A 26308-nucleotide genomic window follows, 5' to 3' on the forward strand; every position below is an offset into this window, starting at 1 on the left:
AATAGCAAGTAGAATTAACCAAGGTCAAAACCTGACTATGTTCAATTTAAGGAACATATTGTCTCCGAACATGAGAACCAGATTATCCTCAAACATGAGAACCAGATTATCCCCAGACAATTGGTAATAAAATTATCCAATATGCCACAATTCCACAAAAACGCCCAACAAAATGGCAACAAAAATTTGGAACCAGCTTTTCAAATCTATTTCACATATAAGTAAAATGTCTAAATTCTCTTCCTTCTGTCAAATTTTGAGTAATTTCCGTTTTTACAAAGTAGTGCTTTGGGGGGGTCATCCATAAATGACGTCACGCTTCTTTTGACAATTTTTACCTCCCTTCCGTCACACATTGTCACACCACAGCCTACAACCCCCCCCCCCCCACTCAAAATTGCAGCTGAATTTTTCTTAAAACATCGATATTTTTCCAAAAATCTTGTAGGAACTCTGTCAACATGGAGTATTTTAATCTATTTCTATTAATTAAAAGTTTTCTACGTCATTTATGGACCCCTTTACGTTATTTCAGATTTATTAAAAAAAAACGCTTTTGAATTTATTAAGTACTAATATTCCGACTATTATACACACCTTGTTTGCTGTTCACTTGGTGCGCTATTCTTTTTTTTCTTAGAGATTCTATTCTATTTTAAAAAGTTTAAGCAAATTAAAAATTAATTTAAAAATATGTCTACATCCCGAGTTGCCATTCCCTGTAGTGTTCTATAGTTCGAGAAAGTTTAGGGGAGATCACTCCCGCTTTTTTGTCTATGCAACAGCGTGTGTTAGTTAGTGTAGAACAATTACTGCTACAGTGGATCAGTGGATCGGTTTTTTTTTTACAATACCACAAGTTTATTTAGATGCAAACTGTATACATTTTTTTGGGTCGAATCCTGAGTTCCCTAAACAACCTTACCCCCCTCCCTTGCCCCTCCCCCCCCCCCTGTTTTTTTTTTTGGAGGTATGGTAGTTCCGCCCCCGGTTCAAATTTATGTTGTGTTTACACCTTAAATTTACTTTCACTCCAATTTTTTTTCTTCTTTTAAATTTCACATTTTAAATTTCTGCTTTGGATAAAATTTAAAAAATATATAAAATGGTTTTTTTTCTTAAGTAAGAGTTTAGTTCGTAATAAAATAAAACATACGCTTCGAAAATAAGTAGTAATTATTGTTTTCTTGTTATCAAATGGGGGGGGGGGGGGGGTGAATTTTTAGCTACGATAAATTCGTGATTTTCGTAACGTGACTATCGTAAATCCATGTTAAATCTACAGCATTGTTAACATGATCTGATTGGACTGAGTCATGTTGTGATGAATCATTAAGGGACGATAACCCTCAATAAGTAGATAACCAGAACAACGCATGCTATAGGGATGCTTACAACAGCTGCAGCAGCTTATGATCCATTTCATAATGGCGTGGGAGGGGGACGACAGGGGGGGGGGGGGGGTAAATCATTTGTTTCACCCTTGATATTTGATGTAATCTGTTGGGCTGCACCGATCTGTTGGAGTTTGATCCACGTCACCGTGTGATGACTCACGGATCTTTTCGCTGACATCTACTACACTCCACATCTCTTACACTCTCCTCACCTCTTACACTCAACTCATCTCTTACACTCTCCTCATCTCTTACCATCTCCTCATCTCTTACACCCTCCTCACCTCTTACACTCTCCTCACCTCTTACACTCTCCTCATCTCTTACACTCTCCTCATCTCTTACAATCTCCACATCTCTTACATCTCTTACACTCTCCTCATCTCTTACACTCTCCTCATCTCTTACACTCTCCTCATATCTTACACCCTCCTCACCTCTTACACATCTCTTACACTCTCCTCATCTCTTACACTCTCCTCATCTCCTACACTCTCCTCATCTCTTACACCCTCCTCACCTCTTACACTCTCCTCACCTCTTACACTCTCCTCATCTCTTACACTCTCCTCATCTCCTACACTCTCCTCATCTCTTACACCCTCCTCACCTCTTACACTCTCCTCACCTCTTACACTCTCCTCATCTCTTACACTCTCCTCATCTCTTACACTCTCCACATCTCTTACATCTCTTACATTCTCCTCATCTCTTACACTCTCCTCATCTCTTACACTCTCCTCATCTCTTACATCTCTTACACTCGCCTCTTCTCTTACACTCTCCTCATCTCTTACACTCTCCTCATCTCTTACACTCTCCACATCTCTTACACTCTCCTCACCTCTTACACTCTCCTCATCTCTTACACTCTCCTCATCTCTTACACTCTCCTCATATCTATAACACTCTCCTCATCTCTTACACTCTCCTCATCTCTTACACTATCGTTATCTCTTACACTCTCCTCACCTCTTACACATCTCTTACACTCTCCACATCTCTTACATCTCTTACATTCTCCTCATCTCTTACACTCTCCTCATCTCTTACACTCTCCTCATCTCTTACATCTCTTACACTCGCCTCTTCTCTTACACTCTCCTCATCTCTTACACTCTCCTCATCTCTTACACTCTCCACATCTCTTACACTCTCCTCACCTCTTACACTCTCCTCATCTCTTACACTCTCCTCATCTCTTACACTCTCCTCATATCTATAACACTCTCCTCATCTCTTACACTCTCCTCATCTCTTACACTATCGTTATCTCTTACACTCTCCTCACCTCTTACACATCTCTTACACTCTCCTCATCTCTTACACTCTCCTGATCTCTTACACTCTCCTAAACTCTTACACTCTCCTCACCTTTTACACTCTCCTCATCTCCTACACTCTCCTCATCTCTTACATCTCTTACACTCTCCTCATCTCCTACACTTTCCTCATCTCCTACACTCTTCTCATCTCTTACATCTCTTACACTCTCCTCATCTCTTACATCTCTTACACTCTCCTCATCTCTTACACTCTCCTCATCTCCTACACTCTCCTCATCTCTTACATCTCTTACACTCTCCTCATCTCTTACAATCTCCTCATCTCTTACACTCTCCTAATCTCCTACACTCTCCTACACTCTCCTCATCTCTTACACTCTCCTCATCTCTTACATCTCTTACACTCTCCTCATCTCTTACATCTCTTACACGCGCCTCTTCTCTTACACTCTCCTCTTCTTTTACACTCTCCTCATCTCTAACACTCTCCTCATCTCTTACACTCTCCTCATCTCTTACACTATCCTCATCTCTTACACTCTCCTCATCTCTTACACTCTTCTCATCTCCTACACTCTCCTCATCTCTTACACCCTCCTCATCTCTTACACTCTCCTCACCTCTTACACTCTCCTCATCTCTTACACTCTCCTCATCTCTTACACTCTCCTCATCTCTTACACTCTCCTCATCTCTTACACTCTCCTCATCTCTTACATCTCTTACACTCGCCTCTTCTCTTACACTCTCCTCATCTCTTACACTCTCCTCATCTCTTACATCTCTTACACTCGCCTCTTCTCTTACACTCTCCTCATCTCTTACACTCTCCTCATCTCTTACACTCTCCACATCTCTTACACTCTCTTCATCTCTTACACTCTCCTCATCTCTTACAATCTCCTTATCTCTTACACTCTCCTCATCTCTTACACCTCTTACACTCTCCTCATCTCTTACAATCTCCTTATCTCTTACACTCTCCTCATCTCTTACACTCTCCACATCTCTTACATCATTTGTTTACTTGATGGAGAGATTCTCTAGCTTCCTGTGTGCACGATTAAAATTTAAAAATATGTTATCCATAACAAATTTAAATCGAGATAAATCATATATTCAGCAAATAAATAAAGCAACACAAGTAGTTTTAATAATTCAAAACAAAATAGAAAAAATATTTATTAACGAGATTTAAAAAAATTTGCGGACGTGTAGGGGGTATTTAGTTGTCGCGCTCCAGAGGCGTATCCAGGTTTTCGTTGTAGGGGGAGCGAAAAGAGCAAAAAAGGCGCCGAATTTTTAACACGTTCTATATAAGTGTATTATATATAGATACATGTTCTATATACGTGTATTATATATATATATATATATATATATATATATATATATATATATATATATATATATATATATATATATATACATATACTAGCTGTATGTCATTACTTCGCTATGATGTAAAATAAATTGAAAGTAGCACTCTGAAGAAATAAGAAAAAACACACAATGTAGGCCGACAAAACAAAAATTGTATCAATCTAAACAAAATATATATATATACACACACACTACAGCCAAAAACAATGAACGTAACACAATCTGTTTTGCAATTCTTGTAAAAACAAGTAATTAAATAAAGTCTAGTGACAATTTTAGCGCAATTTCCTTGTGTTATCTAAAAATAGCTCTGTCGTAGCGTAAATCAAGAGCAGGGTTAGTAAAACCATTGGTTAGTTATTAAAACGTTTTTTATCAATTTTTTTTTCAGTATTTTACATGTTTTATTTACAATAGAGTAACATGCTACCGAACGTGACGTCGCAGCCATTGAACGTGATGGCGCAGCTTTTGAACGTGATGACGCGTGTGGTGTGGTTGCATAAAATGCCTACTAATTCGGTCCAAATTTTAATTAATTCAAAAATTTTTTTGTGACCGAACGAAAGGATATTTTTGAAAACTTTCTTCGGCAATATTGTTCTAAATTATGGCAGGAATCGATTGGTACATGTTTCAAGTCGCTAAGTGGTCTGGTTGCCGAGATATGGGCCAAAAACTGCTTTTTTCCGAGGTTTTTTGGCTTTTCCGGGAAATACATGAAAGAAACCCGGAATTTTTATGGCCTATGTTCATCCTCGTAACTTGCTTAACATAATTGCTTTTGGAACTAGTCATCGATATTGCTTCGTTGAGGAGGAGATACGACTTAAAGCTGCGGACACACATCTATCCATCCATCCATTCATTCATACATTCATACATCCAGAAATGACGGGTTAATAAACGCAATTCTCCAGAATGGAAATTGCGCTAAAAATTTCTTACATAATAATTCCTGGGAAATTATTTAAGACAAGTTAAATAGGGGAAATAATCACTCTCTTAATATAAATATGTATATATCTACACATTTAATTATAAATGTCAAAACAAATAAATAATTACTTTAGAATATAATGAAATTATTCAACACTATTCGTGTTTACAAAATGTTTTGTCTATAATCAGACTTTAATATATCGTCATCATAAATGCTAAAGTATTACAGCATAATGAAAGTTTTTAAAATCAGAGTTGGTATAAAACCTTGCTTTTCGATATAGCAGAAACACATTCGGATTAACAGCCCACATTTAACTAAATTTTTGGTCTTTTGGTTCAGATCATATATTTTTAACTACTGCTTCTTTGTGTTCTTTAAAGATCATTTTTTACTTTCTCGTATACACGAAGTATAGAGAAAGTCTTGTAATCGTGCAAAATAAAAAATCGAGATTTTTACAAACCTCGACGTTTTACACCTCACTGATACGGAAAAACAATTTTGCAATCTTGTCCGTATGTCTGTGTGTCTGTCAGTGTGTCTATCTGTCTGTGTGTAAACACGATAACTTGAGTACCGTTACAGCTAGGTTGATGAAATTTCATATCTAAGTATTTTATCAAAATCGTAGATCCTGATCAACTTTTGAGGGATTTCCGATAACCGGAAGTGGTACTTTTTCTACTTTGAATTTTTCAAAAGCCTATAACTTGAGTACTATTTCAGAGTTTTTCTACATGTACTTAACAGATCAGTTCGGGGTGGGTGGGGGGGGGGGGTTCAACTTCTTTCATTCACCACTGTCCGTTCACTTTAGGTCAATTATCCAACCCAGTGTATACCTAGGTGTGACATTAATGTCGCTCTACACAATTGTGGTGGTGAGGTGTGTGTGTGGTGGGGGGGATGACCAACTCAGAGTGAACATAGCGTCAGTTTTTAGATGACTGTTCTAAACATACATATATATTACACAAATATATATTACACAAATATATATTACACAAATATATATTACACAAATATATATTACATAAATAGATTTAAATAAATAGCAGTGGTATTATGACTATAATTTTTTTACAAAAGGGTCGATGTGGGAGGGGGGTTGTTACTGTTTCATATAATTTGTAATCGTAATCACTATCGCCCAAACAGTAAGAATACTACTACTTCATCGTGATGACGTGGTTGACCTTGTCAAAATGTCCCCCACCACTACGCAGTTTGCTCATAAGTAAATTTAAATAGAGGTGCCACATCAGTTGTATTTGTTTCTGTATTGTAATTTTAAAAAATTAATCACATGATTCAAACTGTATATATAAAGTAATTACGTGTGAAGTTTTATGTATAATATTTTCTAATTCTATTATTCGTAAGCAAATACATTATACAGTTGCCCAAAACTTAACACCTCTCTTGCCAAGTGGTACTACCGTAGAGGTTTTTTTAAACTTTGCAATGCATTGTAATGGTTATTTTTAGAATGGCAAACTGGTGCAGCTGTTAATACGTGTTGTAAGCGTAGACACTACTAGACTAGTACAATAATGCTTAATTGCTGCATGAAAAGAAATCTTGTGATCTACATAGATGTGCCGACCAAAAATATTTTTTAACAAATATCATTGTTTGAAACTTTGAGTTTAAAAAGTTTCAAAAAGGCGCCACTTTGATGAAAATGGCCAGAGGGGGAGCGGCCCTGCTCCCCCCTGCGTACGCTACTGTCGCGCTCTCTATATTGCTATATAGTACTGTAGTGTATTATGTATAATGTAATTTTTTTTAAAAATTTGTGACCGAACGAAAGGATATTTTTGAAAACTTTCTTCGGCAATATTGTTCTAAATTATGGCAGGAATCGATTGGTAAATGTTTCAAGTCGCTAAGTGGTCTGGTGGCCGAGATATTGGTCAAAAACTGCATTTTTTCAGGTTTTTTTTACTTTTCCAGGAAATCTAGGAAGGAATTCCGGGAATAATTTTTTTGGCCCACAATCATCCTCGGAACTTGCTTAACATATTTGCTTTGGAATTAGTCCTCGATATTGCTTCGTTGAGGAGGAGATACGACTTAAAGCTGCGGTAAAGCTGCGGACACACATCCATACATCCATAAGGAGATACGACTTAAAGCTGCGGTAAAGCTGCGGACACACATCCAGAAATGACGAATTAATAATCGCAATTCCGGTATGGAAATTGCGCTAAAAAATATTATAATAAGCTTTGAGAAGCACTGACATAAGAAAAAAAAAACTTTCTTCCATTATTATGGTCGCTAAGATGTAAGGAATGTCATGATTTTATAAAAAGCCTACTTTAATATTAATACTAGCCGTCCCGGCCAGGCCCTGCTCTGGCTTCTGTGAAAAACCTTTCTGTTAAAGACCGTTACCTGTGTGTTTAGTAATCATCATAAACCCGGCATTGCCCACCCAAACCACAACCAACCAAAACAACAAAACGCAAACATAACGCTAACACAATTACAAATACAAACGAAAACAAAAACCTAACAACAAACCCAACCAAAATCACAAACACCAATACAAACACAAAGAAAAAACAAACAAAAAAGCAAACGAAAACAAAAACCTAACAACAAACCCAACCACAACCACAAACACCAATACGAACACAAAGAAAAAAACAAACGAAAAAGCAAACGAAAACAAACCAAATCCAAACGCAAAACCAACCACAAACACAAATACAAACACAAACCCAAAGAAAAAAACACAAACGAAAACGAAAAAAAGAAAGAACAAAAACGAACCAAATCAAAACGCAACCACTAACGCAAATCCAACCTAAACACAAAGAAAACACTAACGCGATCATAAACGCAAAGTGCTCACAGTCTAGCCCGGGACAGAATCGCCTGTTTCAGCTTAATAATCGACTATAGTACCCCAACTTATTCATAGTCTTTTTGCACTCACTTAAACGAACGTAGGTGCCAAACCAAACCAAATGAACAATTATAATACTCCAAGCTTATTTGTAAAATACCTACAACATTTGCACTTGATCAATCCCCGCTAATTATGTAATTATTTTTTCCCAACACCAAAACAAAGTAATAAAAAGTAAATTCTTTTCCACTTATGCAATGTTTTATAAAGGGAAGTAATTGTGTTTTCCTAATTTATCAAAGGGAAGTAAGTGCTAAAGGACTAAATATAAATAATTTTCAGACATAATTAGAATTTTTGTTATTTTTTTTAAATTGTGTTTAATGAACATGCCGACAATTATTACTATCAGTTTGAAAAATGAAAATTATTTACCAACACTTTCAATAGTAATTTTTTAACTCACAAATTTAGACTATGAGCACGATAATAGTCTAACACTTTAATCCATAGAAGTATGTCAACGACAAAGAAACTTATTACATGTTACATACAGAATTGAGCTTTATATATTAGATTATTATTATTATTAGTATTATTATTATTTTTCAGTCGGTTCAATCTTACTGAAGTCGACACTACACTAAAAATATTTTAAACTCTGTAAGTAGCTTGCGATCTCTAATAAAACTAGTATCTTCGCACACAGAGAAAAGTTATGCTCTTTTGAAAAATTCAAAGTAGAAAAAGTACCACTTCCGGTTATCGGAAATCGCTCAAAAGTTGATACGGATCTACGATTTTGATAAAATACTTATATATGAAATTTCATCAACCTAGTTGTAACGGTACTCAAGTTATCGTGTTATGTCAGACATTAAAACAGAATTTCAAAGCAGACCAATAGCACTCACAACTGATGTGTTGTTGTAACATGTTTTAATTAAAAATAAAAACTAAGAATTTTAATTTTTTCAAATTTCGAACAAGCCCGTCTTGAGAATTCTGTGTACGTATTTTCGTATTTTGTTTATATATATATATATATATATATATATATATATATATATATATATATATATATATATATATATATATATATATATATATATATATATATATATGGGGCCCACATTTTTTTTGGGGTGGCCCTTTTTTCTAGTTCCGCCACTGTATCTACCCCTTCTTAGTGTGTGGTCGACGCTTGGTAAGAAACCAACCGTCCGAGACCAACAGTTCACCATCGTCAGTAGTTAATCGAACCAACCAATTAACCAACAAACCAACGAACAAACAAACAAAACAAACAAACGAACAAACAACCAACCAACTAATAGACAAACAAGCAAACAAACAAACAAACTTGAACTAAATAAAAGGAAATAAAAATATTAAAAACAGATTTGTCTTGGCCTGGCTGTGTGACGTTTGGGGTCGTCGTGTCAAAGGTCATGCTAGTCCCATCTGTAGACTTCGAGTGTAAACACAAGTGCTGTCCATGTTGTCACAAGGTGCCTCCAGCCTCCACTCATCTCTGGCATCCCATCATTGTTGTCTTGCTGTCGGCAACACACACTGGCGTCTTTTTATTGGATGGTGAGGGGGAGCTGACAAAAGGGGGCGGGGCAACATCCGTCCAATTATGTCGTAGTGAAATTACATAAGGTATCAGATAACCGAAGACTAATTGAGCCGAGACTTGTTTAAACTAAATTCTACATAGGTTTTCCCCAACAAGATGTCTCGCCTTAGTCTGTTGGGGTTAGAGTAGTTAGGGTAAATGTTAATCCAGTAGTTAGAGTAAACGTTAATCCAGTAGTTAGGGTAAACGTTAATCCAGTAGTTAGGGTAAACGTTAATCAAGTATTTAGGGTAAACGTTAATCCAGTAGTTAGGGTAAATGTTAATCCAGTAGTTAGGGTAAACGTTAATCCTCGAGGTCAAGGAGAACACTAAGCGCGAGATTGTAGACGGCGTTATAGGGGTTGATGATTGATATGATTGTAACGACATGCATCTTAGAATTGATATGATTGTAACGACATACATCTTAGAATTGATATGATTGTAACGACATGCATCTTAGAATTGATATGATTGTAACGACATACATCTTAGAATTGATATGATTGTAACGATAGATCTTAAAATTAATATGATGGTAGCATTATAAATCTTAAGATTGATATTGTTGTAGCGGCCTAGACGAATTTGATTGTAGCAGTTGAGAATATTGTAGAGAAAATATTTCCAGACTAGAATCGATAACAACTTTCTCAAGGTGTTAGTCGACACACTGAGGAATCCTATGGATAACATCACAAGAAATTCCAGGTACCTGGACCCCCAGGGCTATAGAGGTGCTCAGTTGGGAGGGGGGGGGGTGCAGGTAAAAGATGAAGAAATCCAGGTAGATGGTAACATACAGCGGGACGATCTAGTCTGGCCCAAATCAGCTACACGAGGAATAGCAAGTTCTTGCACAGATGCAAGAAAACTATAAATACATCAATACATTTAGTTCTTGCACAGATGCAAGAAAACTATAAATACATCAATACATTTAGTTCTTGCACAGATGCAAGAAAACTATAAATACATCAATACATTTAGTTCTTGCACAGATGCAAGAAAACTATAAATACATCAACACATTTAGTTCTTGGGCGCTAATAATGTAAACACCCTAATAAAATACACATCTATTTAAAACGTTGGGCGCTAATAATGTAAACACCCTTATAAAATACACATATATTTAAAACGTTGGGCGCTAATAATGTTAACATCCTTATAAAATACACACCTATTTAAAACGTTAAGCGCTAATAATGTAAACACCCTTATAAAATACACATCTATTTAAAACGTTGGGCGCAAATAATGTTAACACCCTTATAAAATACACATCTATTTAAATCGTTGGGCGCAAATAATGTTAAAGCTGTTGGAATGGTTTTCATATGGTCTGCAACAAGAAAACAAATGCAACTTGCCAGCCAAATCAAGGGCGATTTTTCTTTCTTCATGGTATTTTTCAGAGTTTTTTTTTTATTCGGTTAAAAAAAAAACGGTCCCAAAAAGGTTTCAGTGCCCTGAAAATAGTCTTAGAAAAATGCACACATTAAAATCTAAGTAAATAAAATTTAGCGCCATCAAAAAACTGCGCAAATAGAAAATAGCACAAACAGAAAAATACTGAAAAAGAAATTTCATCACACAGAAAAAAACGCATTTAGGAAAAATGGGGAATGGATTAGTCACACCTTCCGCAACCAAACAAACAACATCAACAACAGACAGGCTTTAGATTGGAATCCCCAAGTATAGAGGGCAGCAGGGAGGCAAAAATATAATTGAAAAGATCAGATGCCAGTGTGAAGCAGAAAGAGCAGGAAAGTCATCGGAGGAATCGCCCAAAATCGCATACGACTGAGAGGTTTAAGTTTAAGACATTTTTCTCCGTGGTGGAAGGGGCGCACTTAAAAGGGGGGGGGGGGGGTGAGAGATATACTAATTAATGTTTATATTTTCTATGTAAATTAAATATTTATTTCCCTTTCGTCGGGGGTGGGGCGATTGTCGTGCCCCGGGAGGGGGGGGGGGTGTTGTCAGCTCCCCATTCCCCCAACCACGAAGTATAAATAATAAAAAAAAACATAAAAATAAACATAGCACGAGAAACCATTACACATACAAAGCTTTCACGTTTTATTTTATTTTTTTGGACCGGCCAAATACTAGAGGGTCGGCTGAATTACAGCAAACATATTGAATAAACTAGTTCTAAATTAAAAATAAATAAATAAATAAACTCAAAACACACCAATGCACTAACACACAGGACATGTTGTAATTTGTTTAAATTGAAAAAAAAAACACAATTTTTTTTCAAAACCCGATCAGGCCAGAAATGAGTATCTAATTTATAAGTTCTGTGTTTGTATATATATATATATATATATATATATATATATATATATATATATATATATATATATATATATATATATATATATATATATATATATATATATATATGTTACGGTCAAAGCCCGAAGTCGGCCAATTCGCGGATTGGCCGGCCAATCCTAGCATTGGCCAAAAACGCCTCACATAGGTCGGTCAAAGTCCGAAACTTTGCTTGATTTCGGCCTTTGGCCGGCCAATCCGCAGACTGGCTATGGTGGACCGGCCAAAGTCTGAAATAGCTCTTGATTTCGGCCTTTGGCCGGCCAGTCCGCGGACTGGCCATGGGGGACCGGCCAAAGTCTTAATTAGAAGATCATCTGGCTAGGGACGACCGGCCAAAGTCCGAATTAGAAGATCATGAGCAGATTTTGGTTTTTTTTTATGCCGTAAGGATCATGAAATTAAGTCTTTATTGATTTTCAATTAAAGTAAATGACAGAAACATTCACATTTTTTATTGTACTATAGTCTCAATCTATCAATATCATCATTTGTTACAACAAGTTGAACTTTTATGGCATTTAGAATTATATAGCAGTTTGTTATTTTTACACTTGCAGCGATTTGTTGTGCACTTAGTTGTGCAATTGCAGCGAGTGTAGCCTTGGTCCCCAGTCAATGATTGTGAAGATGCGATGGTTCGTAGTGAATTTTCCTCAGTGCCAACTGACGACAATAAGAGCAGTTTTTCGTGAATAATTGAAATGACAACTGCAATCACGCTTCGGGGATCATCGTGACCTCTGTCAACATCTGGAAAACGGGTGCATACATTGTCACCCACTTCACCATCTTTAAATTTTGTATTTGATGTTTTAAGCATCTTAGCACCTTGAGTTTGCAAGCCAGTATGAGCTGCTGATCTGTGTTCCATGATATCTTGTTTGTTGTGACACAATCTGCGGGTAATGTTCCCTCCGTACCATTCGTCTGCTTCATTGGGTATTCCACAAATAGCATGGACATCGTTGCCACAGGATCCACAAGAATGAGCTGCACTACAATGTTTTTCACAAACTATATAGAATCTGTTGGCCACATTATTGTCACGCAACTGGTCTGGACGTTCCGCCACGGCAGTAGATGTGTTAGCTGAGGATGTCGTTGCGTTTATGGCAACCTTCATTTCTTGTTCAATGTTCTCAAGATCTTCATCGGTAACTATTTTATCGAGAGCCTCTCTTGGTAGATTTGAAGTGCTAAGTCCCACTTTTGCTTTGCATCCAAACAATGCTTCGTATGGTGATAGTTGGATTCCTTGATGAACAGAACGATTTTTCATAAATTGAATGAATTTGAGACTCTCAACCCAATGAGCTGATTCATTTGTTTGCATCCATGTCATCATCATGTTTTGAACATCTTGGTTGGCACGTTCGACTGAACCTTGGCTTTGGCTATGCCTTGGTTTTCCGTGAACTAGTTTAAGTTCAGGCCACATGTTCTTTAGTTCAGAAATAACTTGATTAACAAATTCTCTTCCATTATCTGATTGAAGCACACTTGGGGCACCAATAGTCGTGAAGATATCCAGCAGCTGGTAAGCAACATTTTTTTCTTTTGACAGCCATCTGCTATGTCTGTCTCATGGTCTGACGGCCCTTTTGATCCATGTCGCCTTGCATATAGAATGCTATACAAACAAGAGCTAAACAATACGTTACTCACAATGAAACCGCACCCAGAATAATGAAAACGCAATCACAACTTAGTCTAGATAGAACATTGGCCAGGACATCCCGGCCAATGCGCGCATTGGCCGGCCAATGTACAAAATACGCTGTCAAGTTTAAGCACTTCGGACTTTGGCCAGTACGTTCCGGCCAGTGCGCGCATTGGCCGGCCAATGTACGAAATACGATCTTAGTTCTAAGTTCTTCGGGCTTTGGCCAAGAGAGCCGGCCAATCCGCGCATTGGCCGGCCAATCCGGGGTTTGGCCGCACTTCGGGCTTTGACCGTAACATATATATATATATATGTTACGGTCAAAGCCCGAAGTCGGCCAATGCTAGGATTGGCCGGCCAATCCGCGCATTGGCCAATATCGCCTCCCATAGATCGGTCAAAGTCCGAAACTTTGTTGATTTCGGCCTTAGGCCGGCCAATCCGCGGACTGGCCATGGTGGACCGGCCAAAGTCTTAATTAGAAGATCATCTGGCTAGGGACGACCGGCCAAAGTCCGAATTAGAAGATCTTGAGCAGATTTTGGTTTTTTTTTATGCCGTAAGGATCTTGAAATTAAGTCTTTATTGATTATTAATTAAAGTAAATGACAGAAACATTCAAATTTTTTATTGTACTATAGTCTCAATCTATCAATATCATCATTTGTTACAACAAGTTGAACTTTAATGGCATTTAGAATTACATAGCAGCTTGTTATTTTTACGCTTGCAGCGATTTGTTGTGCATTTAGTTGTGCAATTGCAGCGAGTGTAGCCTTGGCCCCCAGTCAATGATTGTGAAGATGCGATGGTTCGTAGTGATTTTTCCTCAGTGCCAACTGACGACTATAAGAGCAGTTTTTTGTGAAGAATTGTAAACTCACTTCTAGCATACAGTTGTTTTAGAACACCATGTTCCGTTCCTAATTTGTAGAAACCGCCCTAGACGCTCATGACAACTGCAATCACGCTTCGGGGATCACCGTGACCTCTGTCAACATCTGGAAAACGGATGCGTACATTGTCACCCACTTCACCATCTTTAAATTTTGTATTTGATGTTTTAAGCATTTTAGCACCTTGAGTTTGCAAGCCAGTATGAGCTGCTGATCTGTGTTCCATGATGTCTTGTTTGTTGTGACACAATCTGCAGGTAATGTTCCCTCCGTACCCTTCGTTTGCTTCATTGGGTATTCCACAAATAGCATGGACATCGTTGCCATAGGATCCAAAAGAATGAGCTGCACTACAATGTTTTTCACAAACTATATAGAATCTGTTGGCCACATTATTGTCACGCAACTGGTCTGGGCGTTCAGCAACGGCAGTAGATGTGTTAGCTGAGGATGTGGTTGCATTTATGGCAACCTCCATTTCTTGTTCAATGTTCTCAAGATCTTCCTCAGTAACTATTTTATCGAGGGCGTATATATTTAAACTAACATGGATTTACATTTTTTTTTCTTTTGACAGCCATCTGCTATGTCTGTCTCATGGTCTGACGGCCATTTAGATCCATGTCGCCTTGCATATAGAATGCTATATAAACAAGAGCTAAACAATACGTAACTCTCAATAAAAACGCACCCAGAATAATGAAAACGCGATCACAACTTAGTCTAGATAGAAAATTGGCCAGGACATCGCGGCCAGTGCGCGCATTGGCCGGCCAATGTACAAAATACGCTGTCAAGTTTAAGCGCTTCGGACTTTGGCCAGTACGTCCCGGCCAGTGCGCGCATTGGCCGGCCAATGTACGAAATACGACCTTAGTGCTAAGTTCTTCGGGCTTTGGCCAAGAGAGCCGGCCAATGCGCGGATTGGCCGACCAATCCGCGCTTTGGCCGCATTTCGGGCTTTGACCGTAACATATATATATATATATATATATATATATATATATATATATATATATATATATATATATATATATATATATATATATTTAAAAGGGGGGGGGCCCAAAATTTTTTTTTTGCGGGTTGGCCCGTTTTTTCTAGTTCCACCACTGTACCGTGCCAGACTGTACCCGAGTATTTACCGTGCCACACTGTACCCGAGTATTTACCGTGCCACACTGTACCCGAGTATTTACCGTGCCACACTGTACCCGAGTATTTACCGTGCCACACTGTACCCAAGTATTTACCGTGCCACACTGTACCCGAGTATTTACCGTGCCACACTGTACCCGAGTATTTACCGTGCCACACTGTACCCAAGTATCTACCCGTGCCACACTGTACCCGAGTAGTTACCGTGCCACACTGTACCCGAGTATTTACCGTGCCACACTGTACCCGAGTATTTACCGTGCCACACTGTACCCGAGTATTTACCGTGCCACACTGTACCCAAGTATTTACCGTGCCACACTGTACCCGAGTATTTACCGTGCCACACTGTACCCAAGTATTTACCGTGCCACACTGTACCCGAGTATTTACCGTGCCACACTGTACCCGAGTATTTACCGTGCCACACTGTACCCAAGTATCTACCCGTGCCACACTGTACCCGAGTATTTACCGTGCCACACTGTACCCAAGTAGTTACCGTGCCACACTGTATCCAAGTATTTACCGTGCCACACTGTACCCAAGTAGTTACCGTGCCACACTGTATCCAAGTATTTACCGTGCCACACTGTACCCAAGTATTTACCGTGCCACACTGTACCCAAGTAGTTACCGTGCCACACTGTATCCAAGTATTTACCGTGCCACACTGTACCCAAGTATTTACCGTGCCACACTGTACCCAAGTAGTTACCGTGCCACACTGTACCCGAGTATTTACCGTGCCACACTGTACCCAAGTATTTACCGTGCCACACTGTACCCAAGTATTTACCGTGCCACACTGTACCCAAGTAGTTACCGTGCCACACTGTACCCAAGTATCTACCCGTGCCACACTGTACCCGAGTAGTTACCGTGCCACACTGTACCCAAGTATTTACCGTGCCACACTGTACCCAAGTATTTACCGTGCCACACTGTACCCAAGTATTTACCGTGCCACACTGTACCCAAGTATCTACCCGTGCCACACTGTACCCGAGTAGTTACCGTGCCACACTGTACCCAAGTATTTACCGTGCCACACTGTACCCGAGTATTTACCGTGCCACACTGTACCCAAGTAGTTACCGTGCCACACTGTACCCGAGTATTTACCGTGCCACACTGTACCCGAGTAGTTACTGTGCTACAACTTACGAGAGTAATTCATCTACTGTCTACAGTAGCCGTTTCTTAAGTCATCTCAGTTCTAATGACTAGATAATATAAATCCCACTTTTGTTAGCAAATTTATTTTAAAATTTAATAGTAGGAGCCTATAACTTTTTTTAAAAAATTCGTGTACGAAGTATTTGGTAAAGTGCGATAATCGACGAAACAATAACAGTTTTGTGAACGCGTCTGTTTGTCTGGCTGTATGTCAGTGAGTCGGTGGCGGAACTTGAAAAAAAAAAAACCTTCTTTACTAATGTCTGTAAATGCTCGATTTTAGAAAACAAAAATGCCTTTGCGCACTTTTTTTTAGCGCAGTTTCCCGTTGTGCAGTTTCCCATTGCGCATCATACCGGTCAGGTATTTGAAATAGTTAGGCTTGTATGTGTAATTTTTTCCGGTTTTCGTTATATCAGGATTTTAATTTTTTTTAATACATCCTATAGCTATGTCTTTTATTAGAAATATAATTTATCATACAGAAGCAATTGTTTTGTTTATTATTATTATTTTTATTTTGTATTTTATTATTATTATTTTATTAATTATGCTTAGTACAAAAATATAACGTTTAACATAACGATTGGAACAATAACGACGACAGGCTAAAAATATAATTTTCTAAATCTTGTTTTTCTCTCACAACTGACCTACTTAGTTCTCAAAATTTCTTCGTAAACCTCTTAGGCAGGGCTATATATTTTTACAGCTAAGCGTTTCGATATGGACCCATAGCGCTAAAAAATGAGAGGCCGTTCAATTTTAAAGCAGGGACAACAAAAGTTCTCCACAAAAACCTGATTTTTAAAAAAATAAAAACTTTCCCACCTTCTGTGACTATTTAAATGATCTTTATTGGCCCCATTTGACTATTTAAATGATCTTTATTGGCCCCATTCGACTATTTAAATGATCTTTATTGGCCCCATTTGACTATTTAAATGATCTTTATTGGCCCCATTTGATTATTTAAATGATCTTTATTGGCCCCATTTGACTATTTAAATGATCTTTATTGGCCCCATTTGACTATTTAAATGATCTCTATTGGCCCCCATTTGACTATTTAAATGATCTTTATTGGCCCCATTTGATTATTTAAATGATCTTTATTGGCCCCATTTGACTATTTAAATGATCTTTATTGGCCCCATTTGACTATTTAAATGATCTTTATTGGCCCCATTTGACTATTTAAATGATCTTTATTGGCCCCATTTGACTATCTAAATGATCTTTATTGACCCCATTTGACTAGCTAAATGATCTTTATTGGCCCCATTGGACTATTTAAATGATCTTTTTGGCCCCATTTTGATTATTTAATAAAGTTTTTAAGCCCCCCCCCCCCCCACCCGACTGTTTAAATGAGAGAAATAAATTGGGGAAGTAGTTTGATCGTTTGCCTACATGTCACACCAGAGTTCTCGGCAATAGCATGCATGGGTTGATGCATGGGTTGATGCATGGGTTGATGCATGGGTTGATGCATGGGTTGATGCATGGGTTGATGCATGGGTTGATGCATGGGTTGATGACTGTAGAACAATCACCGATGTAGTAGATCTAGTTGATCTTTTTTTTTCAAAAATACTATTAAGGTGCAAGAAAAACGTTATTTTGCAATAAACTATGTTATTGCATTTTGGTCGGATTATGGTCCCCCTAAACGCCCCCACCCCGTAACTGCCCTCACATCGGGATCTGGCGGCTTGGTACTTCCGTCCCTGGTTTGAGTACCACGTTAAGTAGGGGGACGGAAATTCTAAAATAAATATTAGATCATTAACAACTTTTGATCGATTTCCGGTAAAGTGGTACTTTACTTTATTTCCGTTTAGATATAATAACTTAAGTACAGTTTCAGTAAGATAGACGAAATATCATATATAATTAAAGTATGAGATCCTATGACTAGACTGCTATAAACCTTTGAGCGATTTCCGTTTACCGGAAATGATACTTTACTTTATTACCAGTTTCTCAAAAACCTCCTTAAAATATTAATTTTGTATAATATTCACAAGAATCTGTATATACGAAGAAATTTTAGCCTCTACGTGTTTTGTAGGTAAAGAAGCGCTTTAATTTACCTGCCATTTTTATAGTACAAATAAGTACATGAAGTTAATGGGATCTGAATCAGGGGCGGACACCGGTAAAAGTATGTTTTCTATATAAATTCTATTTCGTTGGAGGGGGGGGGGGGGGCGGTAGACTATTTTTCGGTGGGGGGTAGACTTTTGTCTGTAGGGCTCCGCCCCCCCCCCCCCCCCCCCCCCCCCCCCCGAAGAGATGCCTGGAAGAAACACTGGTCAGAATTAAAGATGGGACAGCAAGTCAATGGGATCTGACTTATTGGTGGGACTGCAAGCTTTATTTTATGTTTAGCACCCTGTTGATGGCAAGTATTAGTACTAAGGACTGAATCTGAGAAATGTCTGAACTAGGTAGGCCTACACATACCCATGCAAAAATAATGTCATCTTAGTGGATTCAGTTTAAAGCTTAACACAAAGGTGTAAAAATAATTTCAGGAAAAAATAGTTATTGTGATTAGTTATTATAGATCCTTTTTTAGAGGAAGGGAGGCGAGTATAAAGTGGACGTTTTTAGAGGAAGGGAGGCGAGTATAAAGTGGACGTTTTTAGAGGAAGGGAGGCGAGTATAAAGTGGACGTTTTTAGAGGAAGGGAGGCGAGTATAAAGTGGACGTTTTTAGAGGAAGGGAGGCGAGTATAAAGTGGACGTTTTTAGAGGAAGGGAGGCGAGTATAAAGTGGACGTTTTTAGAGGAAGGGAGGCGAGTATAAAGTGGACGTTTTTAGAGGAAGGGAGGCGAGTATAAAGTGGACGTTTTTAGAGGAAGGGAGGCAAACTGTTGACCCATTAGTCTGGATAGTTGACCCACTAGCCTTGGGTGTTGTTTGTGTGTGTGTGTTGTTTGTGTGTGTGTGTTTGGTAAGTTGACCGACAACGGATTTAAATTTACACTTTTAAAAAGACGAAAAAATCCGTTAACTGTCAATTTTTTTTCCACAGGTAAGTGAAAATATGAGCAGGAACTATGAAACAGTAACACGACTGTGGTGACTTGATCCACTAGTCTTGGGTGTTGTTTGTGTGTGTGTGTATGTGTGGTGACTTGACCCACTAGTCTTCGGTGTTGTTTTTGTGTGTGTATGTGTGGATAGTTGACCCACTAACCTTGGGTGTTGTTTGTTTGTGTGTGTGTTGTTTGTGTGTGTGTGGTGAGTTGACCCATTAGTCTTGGGTGTTGTTTGTGTGTGTGTGTTTTTGTGTATGTGTATGTGTGGATAGTTGACCCACTAGCCTTGGGTGTTGTTTGTGTGTGTGTGTTGTTTGTGTGTGTGATGTGTGTGTTGTTTGTGTGTGTGTTGTTTGTGTGTGTTGTTTGTGTGTGTGTTTTGTTTGCATGTGTTGTTTGTGTGTGTGTGTTGTTTGTGTGTGTGTGTGTGTTTGTGTGTGTGTATGTGTGGATAGTTGACCCACTAGCCTTGGGTGTTGTTTGTGTGTGTGTTGTTTGTGTTTGTTGTTTGTGTGTGTGTTGTTTGCGTGTGTTGTTTGTGTGTGTGTTGTTTGTGTGTGTGTGGTGAGTTGACCCACTAGCCATGGGTGTTGTTTGTGTGTGTGTGTGTGTTGTTTGTGTGTGTGTGTTGTTTGTGTGTGTGTTGTTTGTGTGTGTGTTGTTTGTGTGTGTGTGTGTTTGTTGAGTTGACCCACTAGCCATGGGTGTTTTGTGTGTGTGTTGTTTGTGTGTGTGATGTGAGTGTGTTGTTTGTGTGTGTGATATGTGTGTGTTGTTTGTATGTGTGTGGTGAGTTGACCCACTAGCCATGGGTGTTGTTTGTGTGTGTGTGTTGTTTGAGTGTGTTGTTTGTGTGTGTGTGTTGTTTGTGTGTGTGTGTTGTTTGTGTGTGTGTGTTGTTTGTGTGTGTGTGTTGTTTGTGTGTGTTGTTTGTGTGTGTGTGTATGTGTGTGTGTGGTGAGTTGACCCACTAGTCATTAGTGTTGTTTATGTGTGTGTGTGTGTGTGTGTGTGTGTTTTGTTTGTGTGTGTGTGTGTGTGGTGAGTTAACCCAATAGCCATGAGTGTTGTTTGCGTGTGTGTGTTTTGTGTGTGTGTGTGTGCTGAGTTAACCGAATAGCCACGAGTGTTGTTTGTGTGTGTGTGTTTTGTTTGTGTGTGTGTGTGTGTAGTGAGTTAACCCAATAGCCATGAGTGTTGTTTGTGTGTGTGTGTTTTGTTTGTGTGTGTGTGTTTTGTTTGTGTATGTGTGTGTGTGTGCTGAGTTAACCGAATAGCCATGAGTGTTGTTTGTGTGTATGTGTGTATATGTGTGTGTGTGTATGTGTGTGTGTGTGTGTGTGGAGATTTCAGGTGCCGAAAACCTTTTTTTTTTTAAAAATACGGTGAAGCCACAGAGAATGTACCGTTTAATTATAACAATTACATCGAAATTGCGCTTATGTCTGTATGTGTGATTATAAATAGAAAAATAGATATTGCAGTTAGCAATACGTATGTAATGCATACAATCAAGTTTTAAGGATGTTAAACGTTTTTAAAATGTTTCCCAAGAAATCTAATGCTTTACTGCTGTAAAATATTTTAAGTTTTTGCCAAGAAATCTAATGTTTTACCGAAGTAAAAAGTTTTTTAAAATGTTTCCCGTAAATCGCATAAAGAGTTAATTTAGATATGTGCTTGATAGTACCGAGAAATGATAGTGTATAGTACGCAACACTCTCAGCCATATTAACACAGGTCGTCAGAATGTACAAATTGAGATCGTTATACTGTATGAGTGTATGCTCGTCAAGATCTGCATGTATGTTTGTTTTTAGTGTTTGTCTATACTATAATGAAAGATAATCAGAATAATGGTGAGAGTGATATTTCGGTAACAAAATGACTTGGCTAAATCACCTTTCTTTGAGTGGTTAAGTTGAGCCTTAGATACCGGGGTCGTTTGCTAGACATATATTACCATTTTAAGGACATTAGTTACCTAAACAACAATTGTTCAATATTTTTCAATACCGTGAAAAATTTACACGTTTTAGAAAGGCGATTGTTGGATGGAAAATGTACCTTTACACCGTAAGAACTCAGGTTGAGAAAAACACCGCCGTTCTATATTTAGCGGGCCAGATTTCTACAAGCCAAGAGGCACATTGGCCATATAAGTAGCGTGCACTCACAACGTGTTGCCGAAAGAGTTAGAGAGCCGGCAAGCCGTGTGTACGTGCGCCGTATAAATGTAATGCTTGGAGTGAGTGAGAGAGGGAGAGATAGGTAGCTGGCTGAGAGAGAAAGTTTGGTGTAACACCACCATTTTTTTTCTCTATTCGCCACCCTGATTTAGATCAACATAACAGCCACTGGCAAAACCTCATAAAAATAGTTTAAAAAGTTTCCACATAAAATGTGTTTAATAAACTTTCTTGTCTCAACATAACTAGCCGGGGTTGTATGGGCTTATGTTTGTACCACATAGTTCCGTGCACTTTAGGAAAACGCTAAGTAATGCCATATTTCTATGGCGCAGATAAGGTGCGATAGTGGGCGTTAGGTGGAAGGTGAAGGGCGTTACGTGAAAGATAAACTGGAGGGTGGAGGGCGTAAGGTGGAGGGCGTAAGGTGGAGGGCGTAAGGTGGAGGGCTAAGGTGGAGGGCGTAAGGTGGAGGGCTAAGGTGGAGGGCGTAAGGTGGAGGGCTTAGGTGGAGGGCTAAGGTGGAGGGCTAAGGTAGAGGGCTGAGGTGGAGGGCTAAGGTGGAGGGCGTAAGGTGGAGGGCGTAAGGTGGAGGGTGTAAGGTGGAGGGCTAAGGTGGAGGGTGTAAGGTGGAGGGCGTAAGGTGGAGGGTGTAAGGTGGAGGGCGTGTGATGGAGGGCGTAAGGTCGAGGGATAACGTTTTAGGGCGTATAGTGGAGGGCGTAAGGTGGAGGGCATATTGTGAAGGGCGTATGGTGAAGGGTGTAAGGTCGCAAGATATAGGGCGTATGGTGTAGTGTAGAGCATAAGGCGGAAGGCGTATGGTGGAGGGCGTAAGGTAAAGGGGGGTAAATATGGAGGGCGCAAGATAGAGGGCGTAAGATGTAGGGCGTAAGGTGGAGGGTATTAATTGAAATGGTGTCTACGGCCCATCACGCTATTTTTGTAATAAATATTGATACGGATTATTGCTTTGTGTCGTTGGTTGTTAAAGCTGCTGTCAATGGATCGTCTGTAAATGACGTCACACTCCAGGTGGGGTTCGGGACAGGACTAACGATAACTGGGGATATCGGAGGTTAAGTGTGGCTAGAGTTTCTCCAGGCAGCTCTTCGGGGGGGGGGGGGGGGGGGGGGCTTTGACACTTACTTGAAATGGCAGAAAAGTTGATACAGAACTAAAAATTTGATTTAATACTTGGTAGCCTATATAATAGTGCGGAATAGTAGTAGTAAGACTCGCTACTGATTTCAGAAAATTTTAATTAATTTCAGAAAAAATTAATTAGGCATCCAGTTAAATCAAATTTGTTTTCAGATTGCATTGTACTAACTTTGAAACAAATCTGTCAGTTCGAATAGCTCGAATTTTGGCTCGCCCGTTTAGATCTATGACGACATGAAAACAGAGGAAGCAAATTAAATGCTTGTCATAAATAGCAAGATTAAACAAAAATAAAAATAAAAGATTTGATAAACTTTAAAGTGCACAGGAAATTCTTAAAAACATTATAAAACTACCTTTCTTTTAAATAAAAGCATGCGATGTTAAAATGTGTAAGAGATTTCATGAGTTTATTTTATTAGCATATGGAAATCTCAGTGCATTTAGAAGCTTTTTATTATAACAGTTTTTATACATTTGTTTTATTTTTTAATTGTTTTATTACTGATTAGTAATTAGTTCTTAATGAAGTCGACACTACACACAACTACAAATATTTGCATTAAGCCCCGATCAGATGTTTGGGGTCCCTAAAAGCAAATTACCTGATTTTTCTAAGTCTGTAGTCAAATCTTAGGCTAGAAATCAGCCAGCCGTGACCAGCAGTTGGTCGTAGACTTGCTGGTCAAGCGATCGGTAGCTATTTAATCCAGTTATCTTCCATTTTATTATTGAATTTCAAAATTATTTTTAATGACTAATTTAAAGTCAAATTAGGGTAAAAAAAAATTCTTGCGCTGTCATTGAAGACGAATGTATCTGGGTATTTTGAACACAATCTACGCTTAAGAAGAGGTTAAAGTTGAGTTACGATGCGACATGGGCTTTTCTTTTTAGACATGCAATTTTATAAGGTGTTCGAACAGATGATAAAAGGTTGTATTTATTTACAAAAATATCTGGGGTCCTAATGAACTTTTAAAATCTCCAGCAAGTGTAAAAGTATCATCAATTTTTTCAGTGCCGTTAATATTTTATTTTAAACAATTTATCACTTATGTTGTCTGGGACGTTAATATTTTATTGTAAATAATTTATCACTAATTTTTTCAGTGCCGTTAATATTTTATTTTAAACAATTTATCACTTATGTTGTCTGGGACGTTAATATTTTATTGTAAATAATTTATCACTAATTTTTTCAGTGCCGTTAATATTTTATTTTAAACAATTTATCACTTATGTTGTCGGTGCCTTTAATATTTTAATGTAAACAATTTATCACTTATGTTGTCGGTGCCTTTAATATTTTAATGTAAACAATTTATCACTTATCTTGTCGGTGCCTTTAATATTTTAATGTAAACAATTTATCACTTATGTTGTCGGTGCCTTTAATATTTTAATGTAAACAATTTATCACTTATGTTGTCGGTGCCGTTAATATTTTAATGTAAACAATTTATCACTTATGTTTTCGGTGCCTTTAATATTTTAATGTAAACAATTTATCACTTATGTTTTCGGTGCCGTTAATATTTTAATGTAAACAATTTATCACTTATGTTGTCGGTGCCGTTAATATTTTAATGTAAACAATTTATCACTTATCTTGTCGGTGCCGTTAATATTTTAATGTAAACAATTTATCACTTATGTTGTCGGTGCCTTTAATATTTTAATGTAAACAATTTATCACTAATGTTGTCGGTGCCGTTAATATTTTAATGTAAACAATTTATCACTTATCTTGTCGGTGCCTTTAATATTTTAATGTAAACAATTTATCACTAATGTTGTCTGGGACGTTAATATTTTAATGTAAACAATTTATCACTTATGTTGTCGGTGCCTTTAATATTTTAATGTAAACAATTTATCACTTATCTTGTCGGTGCCTTTAATATTTTAATGTAAACAATTTATCACTAATGTTGTCGGTGCCTTTAATATTTTAATGTAAACAATTTATCACTAATGTTGTCGGTGCCGTTAATATTTTAATGTAAACAATTTATCACTTATGTTGTCGGTGCCTTTAATATTTTAATGTAAACAATTTATCACTAATGTTGTCGGTGCCGTTAATATTTTAATGTAAACAATTTATCACTTATCTTGTCGGTGCCTTTAATATTTTAATGTAAACAATATATCACTAATGTTGTCTGGGACGTTAATATTTTAATGTAAACAATTTATCACTTATGTTGTCGGTGCCTTTAATATTTTAATGTAAACAATTTATCACTAATGTTGTCTGGGACGTTAATATTTTAATGTAAACAATTTATCACTTATCTTGTCGGTGCCTTTAATATTTTAATGTAAACAATTTATCACTTATGTTGTCGGTGCCGTTAATATTTTAACAGCTGCGTGCACGTGTTTGATATTTTATTTAAAAAAAAATGAAATAAGCTTGTGATTCAAACATGTGTTTTTATAATTATAGTAAAAACCAACAATTACGCTGTTAGCTTAAATTTACATTGATTTGTTAGAGAAAATTTGGGGGCCCCTAAAATCGGGAGCCTCTGGTTGCTGCCCTCTCAGCCCCCACCCCTTTATCCGCAACTGTGTTATACTTACCTGTTATAGTAGGTAGATCTATTTTCATTCATGATATATGTACGTATGTTATACCCAACAGTTGTTGTAGATCAATCTATTTTCATTCATGGGAAATATATAACACAATATTTACTTCATTATATTTTATTATTGTCAAACAACAATTTATAACAGCCAGCAGTGATTGAAAAAAATCTCGACAAGATGAATGGACAATGAGAAAGTACATGACAAATAGACAATGTGAGAGTACATGACATATAGACAATGTGAGAGTACATGACACATAGACAATGTGAGAGTACATGACATATAGACAATGTGAGAGTACATGACACATAGACAATGTGAGAGTACATGATATATAGACAATATGAGAGTACATGACACATAGACAATGTGAGAGTACATGACACATAGACAATGTGAGAGTACATGACATATAGACAATGTGAGAGTACATGATATATAGACAATGTGAGAGTACATGACACATAGACAATGTGAGAGTACATGACACATAGACAATGTGAAAGTACATGACACATAGACAATGTGAAAGTACATGATATATAGACAATGTGAGAG

The 26308-nt window shown here is 37.7% G+C and overlaps 1 protein-coding gene across 1 annotated transcript; it reads right to left on the reverse strand.

Moving 5' to 3' along the window:
* Positions 1-1598: 1598 nt before the first annotated feature.
* On the reverse strand, positions 1599-25770 carry LOC131942302 (zinc finger CCCH domain-containing protein 13-like; the record flags this gene model as incomplete). Its single annotated transcript, XM_059302106.1, has 6 exons — positions 25739-25770; positions 3041-3692; positions 2761-2982; positions 2388-2606; positions 1853-2287; positions 1599-1811 (listed from the first exon to the last, which is right to left on the reverse strand). Coding segments are annotated over exons 1-6 (1773 nt in total), but the record flags the coding sequence as incomplete, so codon positions are not given.
* Between the last annotated feature and the right edge of the window lie 538 nt (positions 25771-26308).

This window comes from Physella acuta, unplaced genomic scaffold (genome assembly GCF_028476545.2).
Source record: "Physella acuta isolate Inbredline_101_S28 unplaced genomic scaffold, ASM2847654v3 ptg000399l, whole genome shotgun sequence".
NCBI lineage: Eukaryota > Metazoa > Mollusca > Gastropoda > Physidae > Physella > Physella acuta.